The 15,705-nt window shown below is 36.5% G+C and overlaps 1 protein-coding gene across 1 annotated transcript; it reads left to right on the top strand.

The window, feature by feature from the left end:
• Window positions 1-895: 895 nt before the first annotated feature.
• Window positions 896-11,192, top strand: LOC134857064 (ras-like GTP-binding protein rhoA). The gene is made up of 5 exons (XM_063873411.1): window positions 896-1,565; window positions 1,928-2,086; window positions 5,333-5,535; window positions 8,034-8,153; window positions 10,765-11,192. The coding sequence occupies exons 1-5, from the start codon at window positions 1,496-1,498 to the stop codon at window positions 10,834-10,836; spliced, it is 624 nt and encodes a 207-aa protein (XP_063729481.1). The 5' UTR covers window positions 896-1,495; the 3' UTR covers window positions 10,837-11,192.
• The last annotated feature ends 4,513 nt before the right edge of the window (window positions 11,193-15,705 follow it).

Genomic DNA, 15,705 nt, shown 5'->3' with positions numbered 1-15,705 from the left:
ATCTACTTAACAATCTCCCCATATGATGTCTACTACAGAATCTCCACCTCTGTAAATAAAAACAGTAGCAAATTATAATTTTGCTGCATTCTGTTGGTCAATAATTTACTGATTCAATCTTCTTATTAATCTCCCCCGATCATGAAGGTCACATCACGCTTTCAAACATTTGTTTGACAATAACAGTGCGAAAAGGAATTAATTGTCAATTTGACTTGAACATACTAATGTGTAATATTAATTTTCATGAAGATTTATTTAAGACAAGCAGATTCGTCGATTTGACTCGCAAATCAAAATTGACATTTTGGAGGGGTTGTAATCAGTAACGGATTGGGGGGGGGGGGGGGGGGGGGGGGGGGGTTGGCATGTTTTTTTCCTCAAAGATTCGACCCCCGGCCGACCCCTTTGTACTATTTTGAGATACCCATTTATGGCTGGCTGACCCTAAATTTAAGACCAGCAGCCTTCGATGTCCATATTTACTAATTTTGAGGGGGAAGCGCGCGCCAAAAAAGGCTATTTTTTTGGTCAAAATTTTCCAAAAAATGCCTAAAAAGGCTTCTATTAACCTGTTTTCTGAAAAATTTTGACTGGGGCGCAAGAAGTTTGGCCAAAACATGGTCTTTTTACTGCTCTGGGAGAGCTCAAAAAATCAATTTAGTCAATCTAAACAAACGTCGACAAAATTTTCGAAAGTTTTTTGAGGCTCCGACCCCCACCCTTCTCCCCCGGTCTAGAAAAAGCCCTGTCCAAATTGATAGAAACTGATTTTCTATTAACACATGGTCTAAACGCGAAAACTTTATAAGGTTCAAAATTAGTGAGTCTCGTTTCATTTGACTAGACAAATGCTCAAAAAACATGTGCTCATATATTGGCAAAAAGTTCAAAAAAGATGTGCTGGTTCAGAATAACTCGCTCATTGTGAGATAAAGAGACGACAATTGCAAGAAATTAACACAGACAAGATTTGCTAAGTTTGGCTGACCCGATTCAAAACTGGATCCAACCGCTGAAGTCGGCTCAATTCAACTTCATCTGGAGAAAATGAACTAAACCAGGTATATTCTAACCGCTACCTTAGCCATTCAATTCACAAACCACAACTGAGATAAACCAAGATGATTTCTCGATGAACCCACAAAACCCTCAAACGTTTCATTTACCATCACTTGATTTCCATCACGTATAATTTAGTTACTATGCTCTTTCGTAACAACAATAGAGCGTCATAATTTGGCAATTAAAACAACACATTCTACCACGAACAAACATCAGACATCATAGCAAAATACATTCATTTCAGTTCCATTTCATAATTATATATACTTCTGTAATATCATTGCAAAAAATCTAAAAATAACCGATTATTGCTCGTTGGAAAGTTATTAGAATTACTTGCAGTAAAAGCGCACATAATTGGGATATTGTCGTCTTAGTCTAATTTACTTCACAAGTTAAAATCGAAACTAAAAAGACAAACCCCTTTAAAATGAGCGACAAGGTCAAAACTTCTACAAGTCCTGCAAGCTCATCCACCAAAAGAATCCGGAAATCATTAGGTACACATATGATTCACGAGTCCTCGGAAAAATTGGGCGTAGGGTGGGGCAAGGGGGGCGTTTTTAAACTAAAGCTATGATTATGAAATAAATCATGATCTGAATCACAAAAGAAAAACATTGAGTCGACCGGATATCCGTAGTTCTTATCAAATTTTGAAAAAAGGTAACAAATTAAAATTTTTGACACCGAGAAAAATTTATACTTCTTTAAAGATAGCAAGGTTGCCAAGCAGCACTATTATTTTCATTTGAGGAAAAAAAAATCCAACTTACTGAATTTAAATCTTTTCATTAAAAAAAATAACGAAAATTGCTAGAGATCCAGCTCAGCGTATCATATTTGCTGCACCATTAATTAGTGGTTGTTGGGGACGGAATGACAGGAAAGAGTTGTCTTCTGCAAGTGTACGTGAACGGGGATTTCTATGAAAACTATCAGCCGACTGTGTTTGAGAACTGCTGCAAAGATATCGAAGTGAACCACACCACAGTTGATATGACAATACATGACACAGCAGGTATAGTATATATAGCTTTTAACAAATTTGTTGAGCAAGGTCTTTAACTTTTGAAATAATTCTGACCTTAAGACAGTGAAACCGAGTTATATATCTATCTTTATATTAAACGAATGACAGAAAAACAAATCACATGTTTTAGCTGTCATAACTCGCTATGGAGCGATCGTTGAGCTCAACGTTTCAGAAAATCTTCTGAATGCAGAAAATCCTAGAAGTTTTCAGTCAAAATCAAAATGACGCTTCAGATTTTTAAACATTGTTTCGAGCTGGAATATTCTCGATTTCTCTATGAAAAAATTCCATAACAATTTAAACAAGATGAACTCGATTCTGAAACGAAGGAACTGAAAAGAGTACTGAGCATGCTAAGGAAAATTAACTTTTGGTAACTAACCGATTCGCGCTCAAAATATTCCCAAAGTTCCATCGCTTAATTAGCTTGCAAAGAAAAGATTTTTGCGAACCGGTTCGCTCTATGAAATAACTTGAAATGTTTTAAAACTTCTTAAATTGAATGGCTTGAATAGAAAATTTTTTCTTTCGCTATCCGATTCCCTTCATGAAATAACTTGACAAATTTCAAGGTTTCGAATCTTGAATGGCCAGCTTAGAAAAACTTGAATTTTTCGCAAACTGATTTGGTCTTTTAAATAACGTAAAAAATTTCCAAGTTTTATAGCCGTTGTCCGATAAAACTTTTAAAAGCTATACCACACATTACGCTAGCATTATCAGGGCGTGGTTTTCAATTTTTTTGCTCAAATTATACGATGATACATAACTTAAACTAAAAGCAAGTCGCACGGAAACTTCCAGTGATAATGATTTTAATAACAAAATATAAATATTAAAAAAACGATGGAATCCCAAGCCATTGGTCTTTAAAATGATACCACACTTGACTTTCTAGAGCTTTCTTTGAAGTATTCAAAACAAGTTTAAAAACACCGTACTTCATAGTTTCTTCCGTTAATTATTTTTAAGGGTTCAAAGACAAGGCTACATTTAATACTTTCTTTTGACTAAGAGGAGCACGAACAGACAAAATTAAAACCACAAAAAACTTTAAAATCATAAACAACGTCAGTGCTGTAGCAACTCAGCTAACAAATACATTTTTCAGTTATCAAAAACAGATCCTGACGAGAACTGAACCATCTGGAACGGGCTTTAACTTGCACGCTTTAACTTGTTCTTATTCCAATCACTCTAGATTGGGAAGCAAGAATGGCGTGGGGTGGCCACCATACCTCCTTAACCTCTCTATCAGTGATGTCCAATATAACCAATCGTTTAACAATTGATTTAATCAATTGGTTTTAAAAAATGGTTTGTTAACCTGATTTAACCACCGATAAAAAATTGGTTAAACCGATTTGGTTAAAAAGATATCTAATTTAACCAACAAAAATTGGCTGATATATTAGCCTTTCAGGAGTGTATTCTGAATCTAATTAAGGCCAAGGAATCATGTTTTCCACGCCACTGCAAACCTTTTCTCAACCGTTCTCCATCGATCGATAATCAGCAATTGTGGCAATTTAAATGATAATGTCCGACTAAATTTGCATGGCGAATACTTTCAAAACTAGCATCAACACTTAAACTTTTCTGCCTGGATATCAATGCCCCAATTATCTTTTTTTAACTGGATATCACTGCCCCAATTATCAATACATTAAAGAAAGCTCGCAGGGGTTCGAGTGTTATACACAGAGACGAATCCGAGCTTCGCACCACTTGCGATATAACATAAAAAGGGCATTGCAAGCTAGCAGACAGGGAAGAAAAGGATAGCATTGAAAACTTTTAACAAAATGGAAAAGCCGTACACCTAAGTTTTGCCTGATACGCTGTTCTATTCAAGGAAAACCAGTCCAGAAACAATCAACAGCGTTTAAGGAAAATCCCGTCGGATGCTTGGACCCGTCGGGTACTACGACAAAACTTGTGTAAACTCTTGTAGACCCGAAATAAAATTGTTGTCATGAAATATGAACTATATTTCTATTCTAAGCTTTTTAGCATTTTATGCAATCCAAAGGGGTCAGAAAAATTATGTCTCGCTTGGAACGCCTCAAAAATAGGTCACTAAGCCAATTAAATATAAGCCTAAATCATTTGGGCAGATTAAAACTTTTAAGCGAAAAAAAGAAGAAAAAAAAAGGAAGTATACGAAGTCAAGGCTAGCAAAATTACAAACAGTAGAAATAAACGAAAACACTAAAAGCAACATAAATGTGAAATGCGTACGGCAAAAATATTCTACGATTTGTTAACTATTCCAACAAAACATAGCAGGCAACTAATACGGCGACAACTTTCTGAAACGGAATATTTCCGGTCTGCAAAAAAAATAGATCCTGTCAGGTTCGAACCCAGGACCTTTTGCGTCATATCCAAGTGTTCTCTCCAAACGTGCCGGAGACGCAACGAAATTTGAATTCGTTATGAACTGAACTTAAATTTGCTATTTATAATTTTGACCATTCTGTGAACAAAGTTAATGGGAAGAATTTTTGTATCCGATTCCAATACCCTTGCTGATCGAAAGCGTCATCACATTAAAACTCTTTCAGATGGGATGCAAATTCCAAAGAACTCGTATAAGTGTCAAAGAAAACTGGTTTGATTTTCACACTAAATATACGGGAAATTACACAAACAAATTATACAATGAAATTTTAAAACTATTTCAGCAAATATTCAGCAAACTTTGCAGCGTTCTTTTTAATTCGATTGAAAAACACTGCAGGAAGAATGAAGTTTTTCTGGCACAAATTTTGATTCTTAATTTTGAAAAGGTCTCGCTTAACCTTCTTCGATACTTGCACACCCTTCGAAATTGGACACTTTTTCGAAAATTTTGATCGAAAAGTTGCGTGTTTTTGGCGCGCGCTCCCCTTCAAAATTAGTATACATTGGAGCCAAAGGCGCCTTTAGAAAAATTTTAGGATTGGCCGGCATAAAATGGCTGTCTTTAAAATGCCAAAGAAGGATCCTTTGGTTAGTGAGGGGTTGGAATCCCTGAGAGAAAAGCGTCCGCCCCTGAATCATTTGTTAAAAATTTGCCGGCGGCGCAAATTTTTTGGTCAAATTAGGTTCTTTGTAGTGTGCTTAGATTACTCGGGGAATCAATTTGGTCGAACTAAAAAAATAATCGACTATTTTGTGGAAAATTGTTTGAAAATCCCCCCTCGAGCAAATCCTAGTTTTCCAATGTTCCTAATGTATTGTATGTAGGCCAGGAGGAATACAGCCAGTTGCGTCCATTCTCCTACCACTCTGCAGACATCTGCGTCATCTGTTTCTCAGTGGACAATCCAGACTCTCTGGACAACATAGAGGACCAGTGGATGCCGGAGGTGCGCAAGTTCTGTCCTCAGGCCAGGAACATCCTCGTCGCACTCAAAAAGGACCTCAGATACGACCCGGAGGTCATCAAGGTACACTCTCATAGTGTAACATTAATGCCAAAGAGTGAGCAATATCGGTGCCCTTGAGCAGCTAAACCGTTCAAAAACTAACGGTGCTTTCAGGTTACTTAGATTTTTTGACACGGTTTTTTAATTGCTCAAATGAGTAAAAAATTCGTTTTAGACGTTAAAAGGAGCAGTTTCAGGTTAATTGACATCGTTCAGATACGTCGATTGAAAAAAAAGCCGATAAGAAGTAAAACTCACAACTTTTTACAAATCTACTTTAACTCACCCAATTAGAAACACATTTCGGATCAAGTTGACATCCCCCCCCCCAAGAGACCAAGTTAACATCCTCCACCCCATCGTTCATTTTAATTTAAATGATGATGTTATCTTGGTCCCACATTTCAACCAGTGGTTTCAATATATCCGTGAAACAACATCGCATACAGTAAGTGCGAATCCAACTAAAGGGAGAAGTTTTTGGCGATCTTATTGCAGCTCGAGTCAGGATTGAAAGGATTTCAATATGGTTTACACACAAACCTATCTGATAAAAACACGCCCAAACATCCAAAAACTTCTATTCATCTTCGGCTGCCGAATCAATGAGAGAAAAAAAAATCTTTTTTGAAAACTGCCATTTGTATGAAAACAATTAGTTTCGTCTATTCTGATATACAACTAATTAACAACTCTTGTCTGACGAGAACACCTGTTGCATGAAGTAATTCAACAACAATTTACATGCACATTTTGATTATTTGCGCAACAACTACTCAAATGTTTTCAAAAGAATTTTGGGAACAACATAGGCACTTCTTTCTGATATTTTTTAAACTTCCGTCCATAGCGGTTGATCGAAATATCCTCAGTAAGGTTTATGGACCCATGGAATAACAGCATATACTGTACAGTTCCGAGCCAACTCCAGTTGAAGATAGATGGCATGTCACTTACATCCAAAGTGTAAAAACACAAACAGAACCAAAAAAGATTCTCACATAAGTAGTTCGGATGTCTGCAGTAGGCAAACAGACCACTCTTGCAGAACCCATCAACTTTTCCCAACTGCTTGTCCCAATGGAACACATTCCTCTGATGGTCTGCAATAGCCTCAAACACCACAAAACACAACATAAAAACAGTCAAAACTCCATCTTTAATGAGCTGGAGTGTCCCAAACCCATCATCGAACAAACTGCGACTCAAACTTGAATTACAATACTTCCAGTTCAATTGGACGAACGGGAGAACAACCGAAAAGAGCAGGATGTTCTGATACAGACTGATGAAAGCGAAGTTAAACAAATGCCAGGTCCATTTCATAATCCGTCTACCAGTGACTTTGTCTTTATAAGACATCGAAGGCCAACTCCTTACAACCTCCCATCTGTAATCCTCCTCGCCCCTCCACGGCGGCCACGTATAACCTCCTCTGAGGGCAAAATTAGTTGTCAGCCTAACTCCCCAGATAAAAACTACTGCAAACATTGTAAGGATGGTCGGAAATGCGGAACAGTTTGGAGAGTTGCACCAAATAGCTGCATGTATTACAGGCAAAATTGACCACAACTTGTCGACCTGACTGCAATTTTTTGTAATAGACCCCGACAGAAAACAGACAAAGGTTGAAACTGCGCATACTGCAGTCGATCGCCACACTTTCGTAGAGTCTAAACCGTAGATGGATTCCTCAATCATCATATTGAACCTTCAAATTTAATTTATCTGAAAAAAAAATCACGAACGGTTCAGATATGTTCCTATTCGCCTATTCGAATACTCGGTATTTTATCAACAAACTTCGCGATAGGGTCTCCATCGAGCTTACGCATATTTATAGTTCTGCGATTCGGACAAAAATAACAAAAAAAGTTTATCCAATTTAAACTATCCGGACAAACTTAACAAAAAGTGATGATCACAAAAGTTGCTCAGAATTTTACCAGATTTAATAATGCGTAATTTATTTTCTGAAATTCAGATCCAAAACTTTACCCCAAAAACCGATAATCTGCGCAAAAAATACAGTTTCCAATGCTGATAAATTTTCATCTGAGCAAATATAATCTAAAAGCTTTGACAACCAAAAGATAAAATAATTACTATATGAAATACCAACATTTGATTGAAAAACCATCTTTAAATGTTTTGTGTAAATTTTTGAAGATCATACCCTCTTAAATTTGTTAGGTCTAGATAAGAGACTCACTTTGATTTAATTGGCTCAACAATTGACCCGATAGCTTTGGCATAATTCTTGTTTAAACAAAAGGAACCAAAAATCACCCATTTTTAGTTGGATTTTTTTGTCCAATTGCACTATAATTTTGTTCAAATTATCAAAGTTGCCTCGAACCCTAGTAAAAATCTGAGCAACTTCTGTGATCATCACTTTTTGCCTTATACCAACCAAAGTTAAGAAAAAGGAGTTCAAATTATCCAATAAATGTAGTTAAAAATTTAAAAAAAAAACTACTTTCCCATCTATTAATTTCGAAAAAACGTTTTTCTTTCAGAATCTGTACAAAAAAGGGAGAAAGCCTCTAACGCAAGAAGAGGGTGTGCGTGTTGCAGACAGAATCGGAGCCTACAACTACTTCGAGTGCTCTGCAAAGTACAAAGACGGAGTAGATCAGGTTCGCTTTTCGATTAAACAAAATAGAATCAAAACCTAAAATGTGAAAATAAAGTTTGCAAAAGCAATTTGCTTATCCCTAATAAATAGCTTATACTTCCTGGTCTGTAGGAACTTCAAGCCTGATAAAAACTTTAAAAAATATCGTGATTGGCTACTTTCGATCACGTGAAATCGTGTTTTATTTATCATGCATTTCAAAAGACGATCCACAATATCAGATAACTTTTCAGACTACACCATTTTAAACTCTACAAACATGCAATTATTATTGGCGTAGAGATCTTTGGAACAATTAAGATAATCAAAAAAAAATAAAATGATAACACACTTAGCCCCCCATGGTCTTTCCATGAGGTTCCTGGAATCAGGCAGTAAAACCCTACTGTACACACTGGCAAATCGAATTGGAAGAAGTTGAAGTAAAAGTGAAAAGCCGACGACGATAGCCAACAGTCAAGTCAGTTGGAAAAATATCAGCTTGTTTTTTGAACAAAAAATTCTATTTTGAAATACAAAGGAAAAATATAACTTTAAAATTCTTGAAAAACAAGAAACAACTATCATTGACATTGATTTAAAAAAATTAACCTAATTTAAACAAATTGGATCAATTGTTAATTGCCAAAAACTGGGTCAATGAGAAATGTAAAATTAACACAGACGCGAGGCTGAGCTTCGCGCCACTTGCGATACAAAACACGAAAGCTGCGAAGTTGAAAAAATTCGATATAGATTTATCGATAAGGCTAGGTTTGAAACAACAACGAGCCAAGACAAAAGAATGCAAAAAATCTTCGAAAGAAAAATGATCACGCGGTAACAAACCCAGAAATACCTAAGCAGACACCCCTTAGGCCAAAATTTTTTTTAAATTATCAATTCCCTCACACCCTCAAACAAACAAGCAAACACAAACACAACACACACACACACACACACACACACACACAAACTTTATTCACGCGTCAAAAATTTAGTCTACTAAATTCCGAAAAAAAAATTAAGACTACTAAATAGTTATTAAGTCCCCCTTACCCTCAAAACACATACAGAGCTCGTTAAACAACGAAATATGAGGCGACTAATCCGCTGTTATATAGGCTAAAACCTATCAAGCCGAAAAAAAGGAAAAGGAAATTACAAAAAAATCAAAAATAATAACAATTTATTAAGTCCCCCTCGCCCTCAAAACACAAACAGTCACACACAAATTTTCTTCGGCCATCCATAGGCGCAATATGCGACCATTAAACCCATATAATAAAGGCCGAATTTTATCAAGCCAAAAAAAAAGAAAAAACAAAAAAGCCAAAAAAACTGTTGTCATGAAAACTTGAACAATAACTTCTATTATGATTTTCAGCATTTCGTCAGATCCAGAGGTGAACATAAAAACTATATTTCTCTTGAAACCACTCAAAATTAGGCCACAAAAACCGATATATAATATACCCGAGACTATTAAGCCGAAAAAAGGAAAAAAAATAAAATTTTGACAAATCGAGTTGGAAAAATCACAACCAACATAAAAAGCAAATTTTGAAAAGGACGGATATTTAAAATAACAAACTCAACCATGCTGAATAATTGAAACCGAGAGGAGTAGGATTTGCAAAGAGGACGAAGAAAAGGGGATTTGCAAAGCGGATTTGTGAAGGACAAAGTGAGTCCTGTGGACAAAGTTGTTTAAGGGAAAAAAGTTTACCCGATTGCAATACCCTTTGGAAACAAGACGTCATTCACGTTTTAACGTGCCATTAGCTCTTTGGTAAACGCATAGAAATTGAACTGAACTTACAAAAACCAAAAGTCCAACCACAGAAATCAAATTAGGCGTGAACAAAAACTTGGACTTCTTCCTGAAAAAAAAAACTTTAGAAAATCATCACGACCTATACAAGTGTTGTCACAAGATTCATTGACACTTAAAACATCTGGCAACACAATTTACAAAAAATCAGAGCGTAAAAGATGAGAGCATTTCCTTTATAAACCAAAAACTACATAGAAGGTGAAAAAATTATGCTACAAATATTGAAAATGGGTAGGTTTTAGTTTTTTCGTTTTCCACGAAAAATCAGATGGCACAAATAATCAACAAACACAAATAGCACTATAAATCTAACCTAATAATGTGGAAAACCATCAATTCGCCTCCACAAATCAAAGATCGGTGAATGCACTAGTAGTACTATAAAATTTTGTGTAACTACGGGTTCCCACCCCTATGCCAGACCAATTTATTGTTGTCGTATCTTGTTCATTATTTTGCAGCTTCCACATCTGCAAAGTTTCGAAGAAAAAATTCATCGAGTTTAAGCTTTTTGAGTTCAAGAAACTTATATGATTGAAAGAAAACTGGGTCGATAGGTAATTTCTTTTACGCCGCTGATCAACCGTTAGAAAATAAACTCCAGTATCGAAACCTTAACTCAAGAGATCAAGATCTGTTATCCTCAATTGCATATTCATTGTTGGAGAGCATGTTTTGCTTTCCTCTCAGATATTGAGTTTTTACTGAACTTGAACGTAATCAAATTCAAACCTCGATAAACAATCAAAGCAAATGTTTTCATTTTGTTCATTAAAACTTGAAAATGCTGCTTCAGATATTCCAAGCTGCAGCAGCACTATCTCTGGAGCCAAAAACTATTCAAAAGAGATCGTGCCCAGTAATGTAAATTGCTGCGTTCAGGCTGCCGATCGAGACCTCTAGATGCAGAAAACCAAGATTACAAAACCATTTAAACTTAGATTATAATTAACTACAAAGCCATCATTTTCTCGAAGAGCTGATTTCTTTGTCTAGATTTGATGCATGAAAAATAGATTATTGTTATAATGTTCATACATCTCAGTTCCTAAAAAAGAGTGTACGGCACATACGATGACAGCTGTTAAGACGACCACCGCTTTTTGTGAGATTAACACAACGCTACGCACAAATTCTCCGATTGTATTTCTGAGCACTAGATATCGTCTAAATTCTAGTTTAATTTACGTTTTAAAATTAGAAGAAATACAATTGAATTTAAGTTTTCTGAGCAAACATATTTTGTGGCAAATTTCACAACTCTTGGGAGTACCCTGACAGAGCCTCACTATAGAGGTGGTAACTTCAAATTTTGTGAAACTATTTACATCCAAGATCGTTGAAAAATCTTGAAAAATCCAATTAAACATCAAATCTCAAAAACTACAAGTATTTGAGCAGTCATATTCAGAGGCAGGATTCACAACTCCCAGGAGTACCCTCACAGTTGCCAATTTCAGGATTGAGATCTTGAAAGTTTTTGATTTTTTTTAAATCTTAACTTTCTTGAAAAGTTTTGAATAAATCATAAAAGAAACGTCATATCTCGAACACTACAAAGATTTGAGAAGTGAGATTTGGAGGCTAGATTTGCAACCCCTGCGAGTACCCTGATAGTCCCCAATTACAGGGTTGAAAATTTCGAAATTTTAGAACTTTTTAAAAATTAAGTTTTCTAGAAACGCTTGAAAAATCTCAAAAATTGCCGTATCTCGTAACCTAAAAAGATTTGCTTATTATGAACGGAGGTCAAAATCGGAACACCCGGGGAAACCCTGGCAGCATACCACGACTCGGTTGTTAATATCATCTTGGTAAGATAAACACTGATTTCAAACATGGAAATCGAAAAAAAATATATATTTTAACCATTGCATTATACGATATAACTTTAACGTGAAAATAAAATCTTTTGTTCAACATGCCAAAAAATGCTTTGAAAAAGCTTAAGCATGGCGAGATAGTGAATCCCGCATTCAAATATATATTATAGAGCAGTTTTTTAAGAATTAAATTTTCAATAAAAAACGTCTCGATTACGGCAATATACCAAAATTTTTGCGCTTTCTTTTGGGTCAAGCGGCGCACAGCTTTCAAAAAGAACTCTTGGCTCTTGAGTTAAGTCAAGCAAATGCTGATGATAGTCAATTAACCGGTACCTAGCTAAGGCAAGGGATGTAGCAGGAAGGGGAATTTAAGGAACCGGTACCTATCTGATTGAGAGCATTCACTCTCAATCACCAAGCAAGGTGTAAAATCAAAAGCCTGACACAAAAGCAAACGTTAAAGCTCTCAGGAAGACAAGCTATACTATTAGAAATTGTGAGCGATAGGTCATTGAGAACCTTAGGCACACTGATGTTGGCTATAGTGATTCCTTATAGAACTGATTCCTAAAAAAAACGATTGCTTATTGCGGCAGTCAAGCAACCGGTACCTAGCTAAGGCAAGGGATGTAGCAGGAAGGGGAATTTAAGGAACCGGTACCTTGCTGATTGAGAGCATTCACTCTCAATCGCCAAGCAAGGTGTAAAATCAAAAGCCTGACACAAAAGCAAACGTTAAAGCTCTCAGGAAGACAAGATATACTATTAGAAATTTTGAGCGATAGGTCATTGAGAACCTTAGGCACACTGATGTTGGCTATAGTGATTCCTTATAGAACTGATTCCTAAAATAAACAATTGCTTATTGCGGAAAAAGGGCAATCGATTGATTGAAAATTTTCCGAAAACAGGGATAATTGTCATCAAGACAAGTTTGTATCTCAGTTCTAGCATTAACAGGCAGAAATCCGCGGTCCTCAGAAAACATTTTCAACAATATCAATAAATTGAGTTGGAATTGAGGTCACTGCGTTTGGTACCAATCCATCGAGATTATTAAACGGCCTTTTCTCGAAGATGGTCACAGACAATGAAGCCATCTCAAGGACGTCGCAAGGCAAATGCGCGATGGAAGAAGGCTTTGACCATGGACTTCAGGTGGTATAGAAGAAAGAACGATGGATGGTAAAATACTGTTTGGCGTGTTTTGCTGAGTGTCACATGAGTTAAAGTGTTCGTGGCTTGTACAAAATTTTCTGCAATTACGTTGCCACCAGAGCTCCATAGATTAATCCTTAAGAAAAACGTTATTTTGAAACTTGTTTTATATTACTTAAAACAATTGATCAAGTTTTATAGCATCCTGGGATTTAAGTTTTCGAACACACTTCTCAATAAGGACAATATTCAAGCTTTTTGCGGTTTTGCGTAACGGAAATGGTGTTTTTTTTTTTCAGATCAAGCGGAGCACAGCTGTCAAAAAAACTGTTGAGGTCTGATTTAAGCCAAAAAATTTAGGATAGTAGTGAGGCATCAGGGAATCTAGGTAAGGCTAGGGAGATATCAAGATGGGGAACATATGGAAAATGAAGGCCTTCAGTAGTATTCAATCTCAATCAGCAAGGAGTTGTAATATCAAAAACCTGATCGGCGGACAAAAAGTAAGGTCTAAATTTCTCGGGAAGACAAGATATACCGTTTAAACACTTGAGCGATAGCTCATTGAGAAACTTGGAAGCAGTAAGCTTGCTGCAGTGAGTTGAGGAAGTGTCATTCTTATGGCCAAAACATTCGGAATGCGACAAATTCAATAAAAATGATTTTTTTTTCTGTTTTTGATAACTTTTTTCTGACTGAAAGTTAAATAGGAGAACAACTGGAGAAAAATGTGCGAGAAAAAAGCAGCTGCAAAAAAGATTTACATCGAATATTAAACATACACTCTCAGACAAATAGTGGAAAAAGGCAGAAAGAATTCAAAGGACAGTTGTCTTTTGGCTGTGCCGTTTTATAGTTTGTGTATGAGAGGCTTTTGTCTGATGAAACAAGAGACATATGATTAAACTAGATAATTTATTGCAATCAGAAGTTTAATTTGAGCAAATAAAATTGACTGACAAAGAAGGGATAAAAATTTCTAAAAAACATAAGTAAAAATTTCTTTGCCTTGAAAAAAAATTATATCAGGGAGGCGCCCTATACTATAATATTTTCCCCGCAGGGAGGCAGCGGGCCAGGTTGTATGGAATACCAAAAAAGCAAAAGTCCGTCAAACCTTTCGTACTGTCTTTTTTTTTCCCTGATAGCTCGTATGATCATGGGAACAAAACCTTCGCAAACAGTTTGAGAAAATTGATGGGGCAAACAAAGAAACGATTCCTCATATGGCTGGGGAGATCTTGCAGGACATGAAACAGGACTGTGACGAGTAGGTAATTCCCTAAAAAACCAAAACAACTTATTTCCCGCTCAATTAAGCAATTGATATAGCAATGAGGAGCAAATCAGTCAAGCTGAACTGTCTCGGAAAACTATGAATAAACTGCTGTTTTTATGATTGGCTGTGATTAAGATTCATTTTAAAAGAAAACGATTTGTGGTATGTGGGAAAAACATTCATAGTGCAAATTGACGTTTTGAGAAAATTCATAGTACAACCTGCCTGACTAACAGAAAAGGTGAATATAGTACTAAAGCAGCAGAATGCGAAACCTAATTTAATTAACACAGCTCATGTTGTTGTAAATTATTGGAATCTTTAATAAGCGAACGTCGCTGAAAAATTCTTGAAAGAGCAGCAGATGGATCAATTGTAACATTCGCCCGGAAGATACATATCGACGGATAACAAAACTAAGTCTTAAGACGACTGGCTAGCGCCTAAACAGAGCTTTGTATGCTTTTCACCGTCTCTACCAAGCCAGTACTTTTCGGTGGTCGTCCTTCTAACATCGGGTCGACAAAAACGTTACTGTTCTCCGGCTTCGACCAGAACGCTCAAATTAACTTAATTACATGCAAATAGTGAGCTCATGGCTGGGTCTCAGTATCCCCAGACCACGAGGTCACTCCTAAAAACAGGGTTACTACTTATTATATTACTATTGTTTTTGTTCAGTAGATAAAAATCATCATCTCCATCGAAGATGGATCAACCCTTTCCCCCAACTCCTAGCACCTCATCCTTGTCAAAACTAATCCAAATATCAATTAAATTCAAGTCAGGACATGACAGGATGCTAAAAGTTCACAAGAGTCAATAAAAGTTTTCCGTCCCGAGACCCTTCCGGATTCTTGAATCCGGCGAATCAAGCCCGTTGATCTCGATTTCTTCCCAATCCGGAAGGCTGATTTCTTACCCTTCACCGTTGTTCGCAACGGCCTTGCAACTATTGTAGCAGCACAATAGTTGCAACTCGGAACGTTTTCTGCAATCTGCTGCTGTTTTTCTTATCACGATTGTCGTTGCTATCGTCAGCGCAACTAATGTTGTTGTGTTTTCTCTCTCGTTTTTTGTTAAAATGGCCGTTTCAGCATTTCTCAGAAATGTGACGTCATCATTCGAATTTTTGAAATTTTAAAATACTAGAATATTCCAGCCCTCACCGTTTGGCTAAACGTTCCAATAACGCCCTTAGTTCTTAAAAACCACCAATCCGGAAGGCTTACTGCTAAAATTCCGAATTCTGCAGAGATTGCATTTTGGCCATTCTGGTCGAATGTCACATACTCCCCGGACAGTCCGGTCAATGTCCTCATTGAATCGCGCAATGTTCGTAAAATGGTTACAGTGTCATCGAACAGAATTTACAAAATGCACGAAATTACTTTTATCCACGTCACATCGACTCACTGCAGAATATAAATGGCATCATACTACATCACTATAGCCTCCAAACTCTTTCATTAAT

This window comes from Symsagittifera roscoffensis, chromosome 1, assembly GCF_963678635.1.
Source record: "Symsagittifera roscoffensis chromosome 1, txSymRosc1.1, whole genome shotgun sequence".
Lineage (NCBI taxonomy): Eukaryota > Metazoa > Xenacoelomorpha > Acoela > Convolutidae > Symsagittifera > Symsagittifera roscoffensis.
The sequence above is the reverse complement of the archived record's forward strand: the minus strand, read 5'-3'. Positions and strand labels throughout refer to the sequence as shown.

Excerpts from the sequence above, each read along its gene's own strand:
- LOC134857064 (XM_063873411.1), top strand. The coding sequence starts at position 1,496 with ATGAGCGACAAGGTCAAAACTTCTACAAGTCCTGCAAGCTCATCCACC. Across the intron at positions 5,536-8,033 it reads ACGACCCGGAGGTCATCAAG|AATCTGTACAAAAAAGGGAG; the intron begins GTACACTCTCAT and ends TTTTTCTTTCAG. Across the intron at positions 8,154-10,764 it reads ACAAAGACGGAGTAGATCAG|ATATTCCAAGCTGCAGCAGC; the intron begins GTTCGCTTTTCG and ends ATGCTGCTTCAG.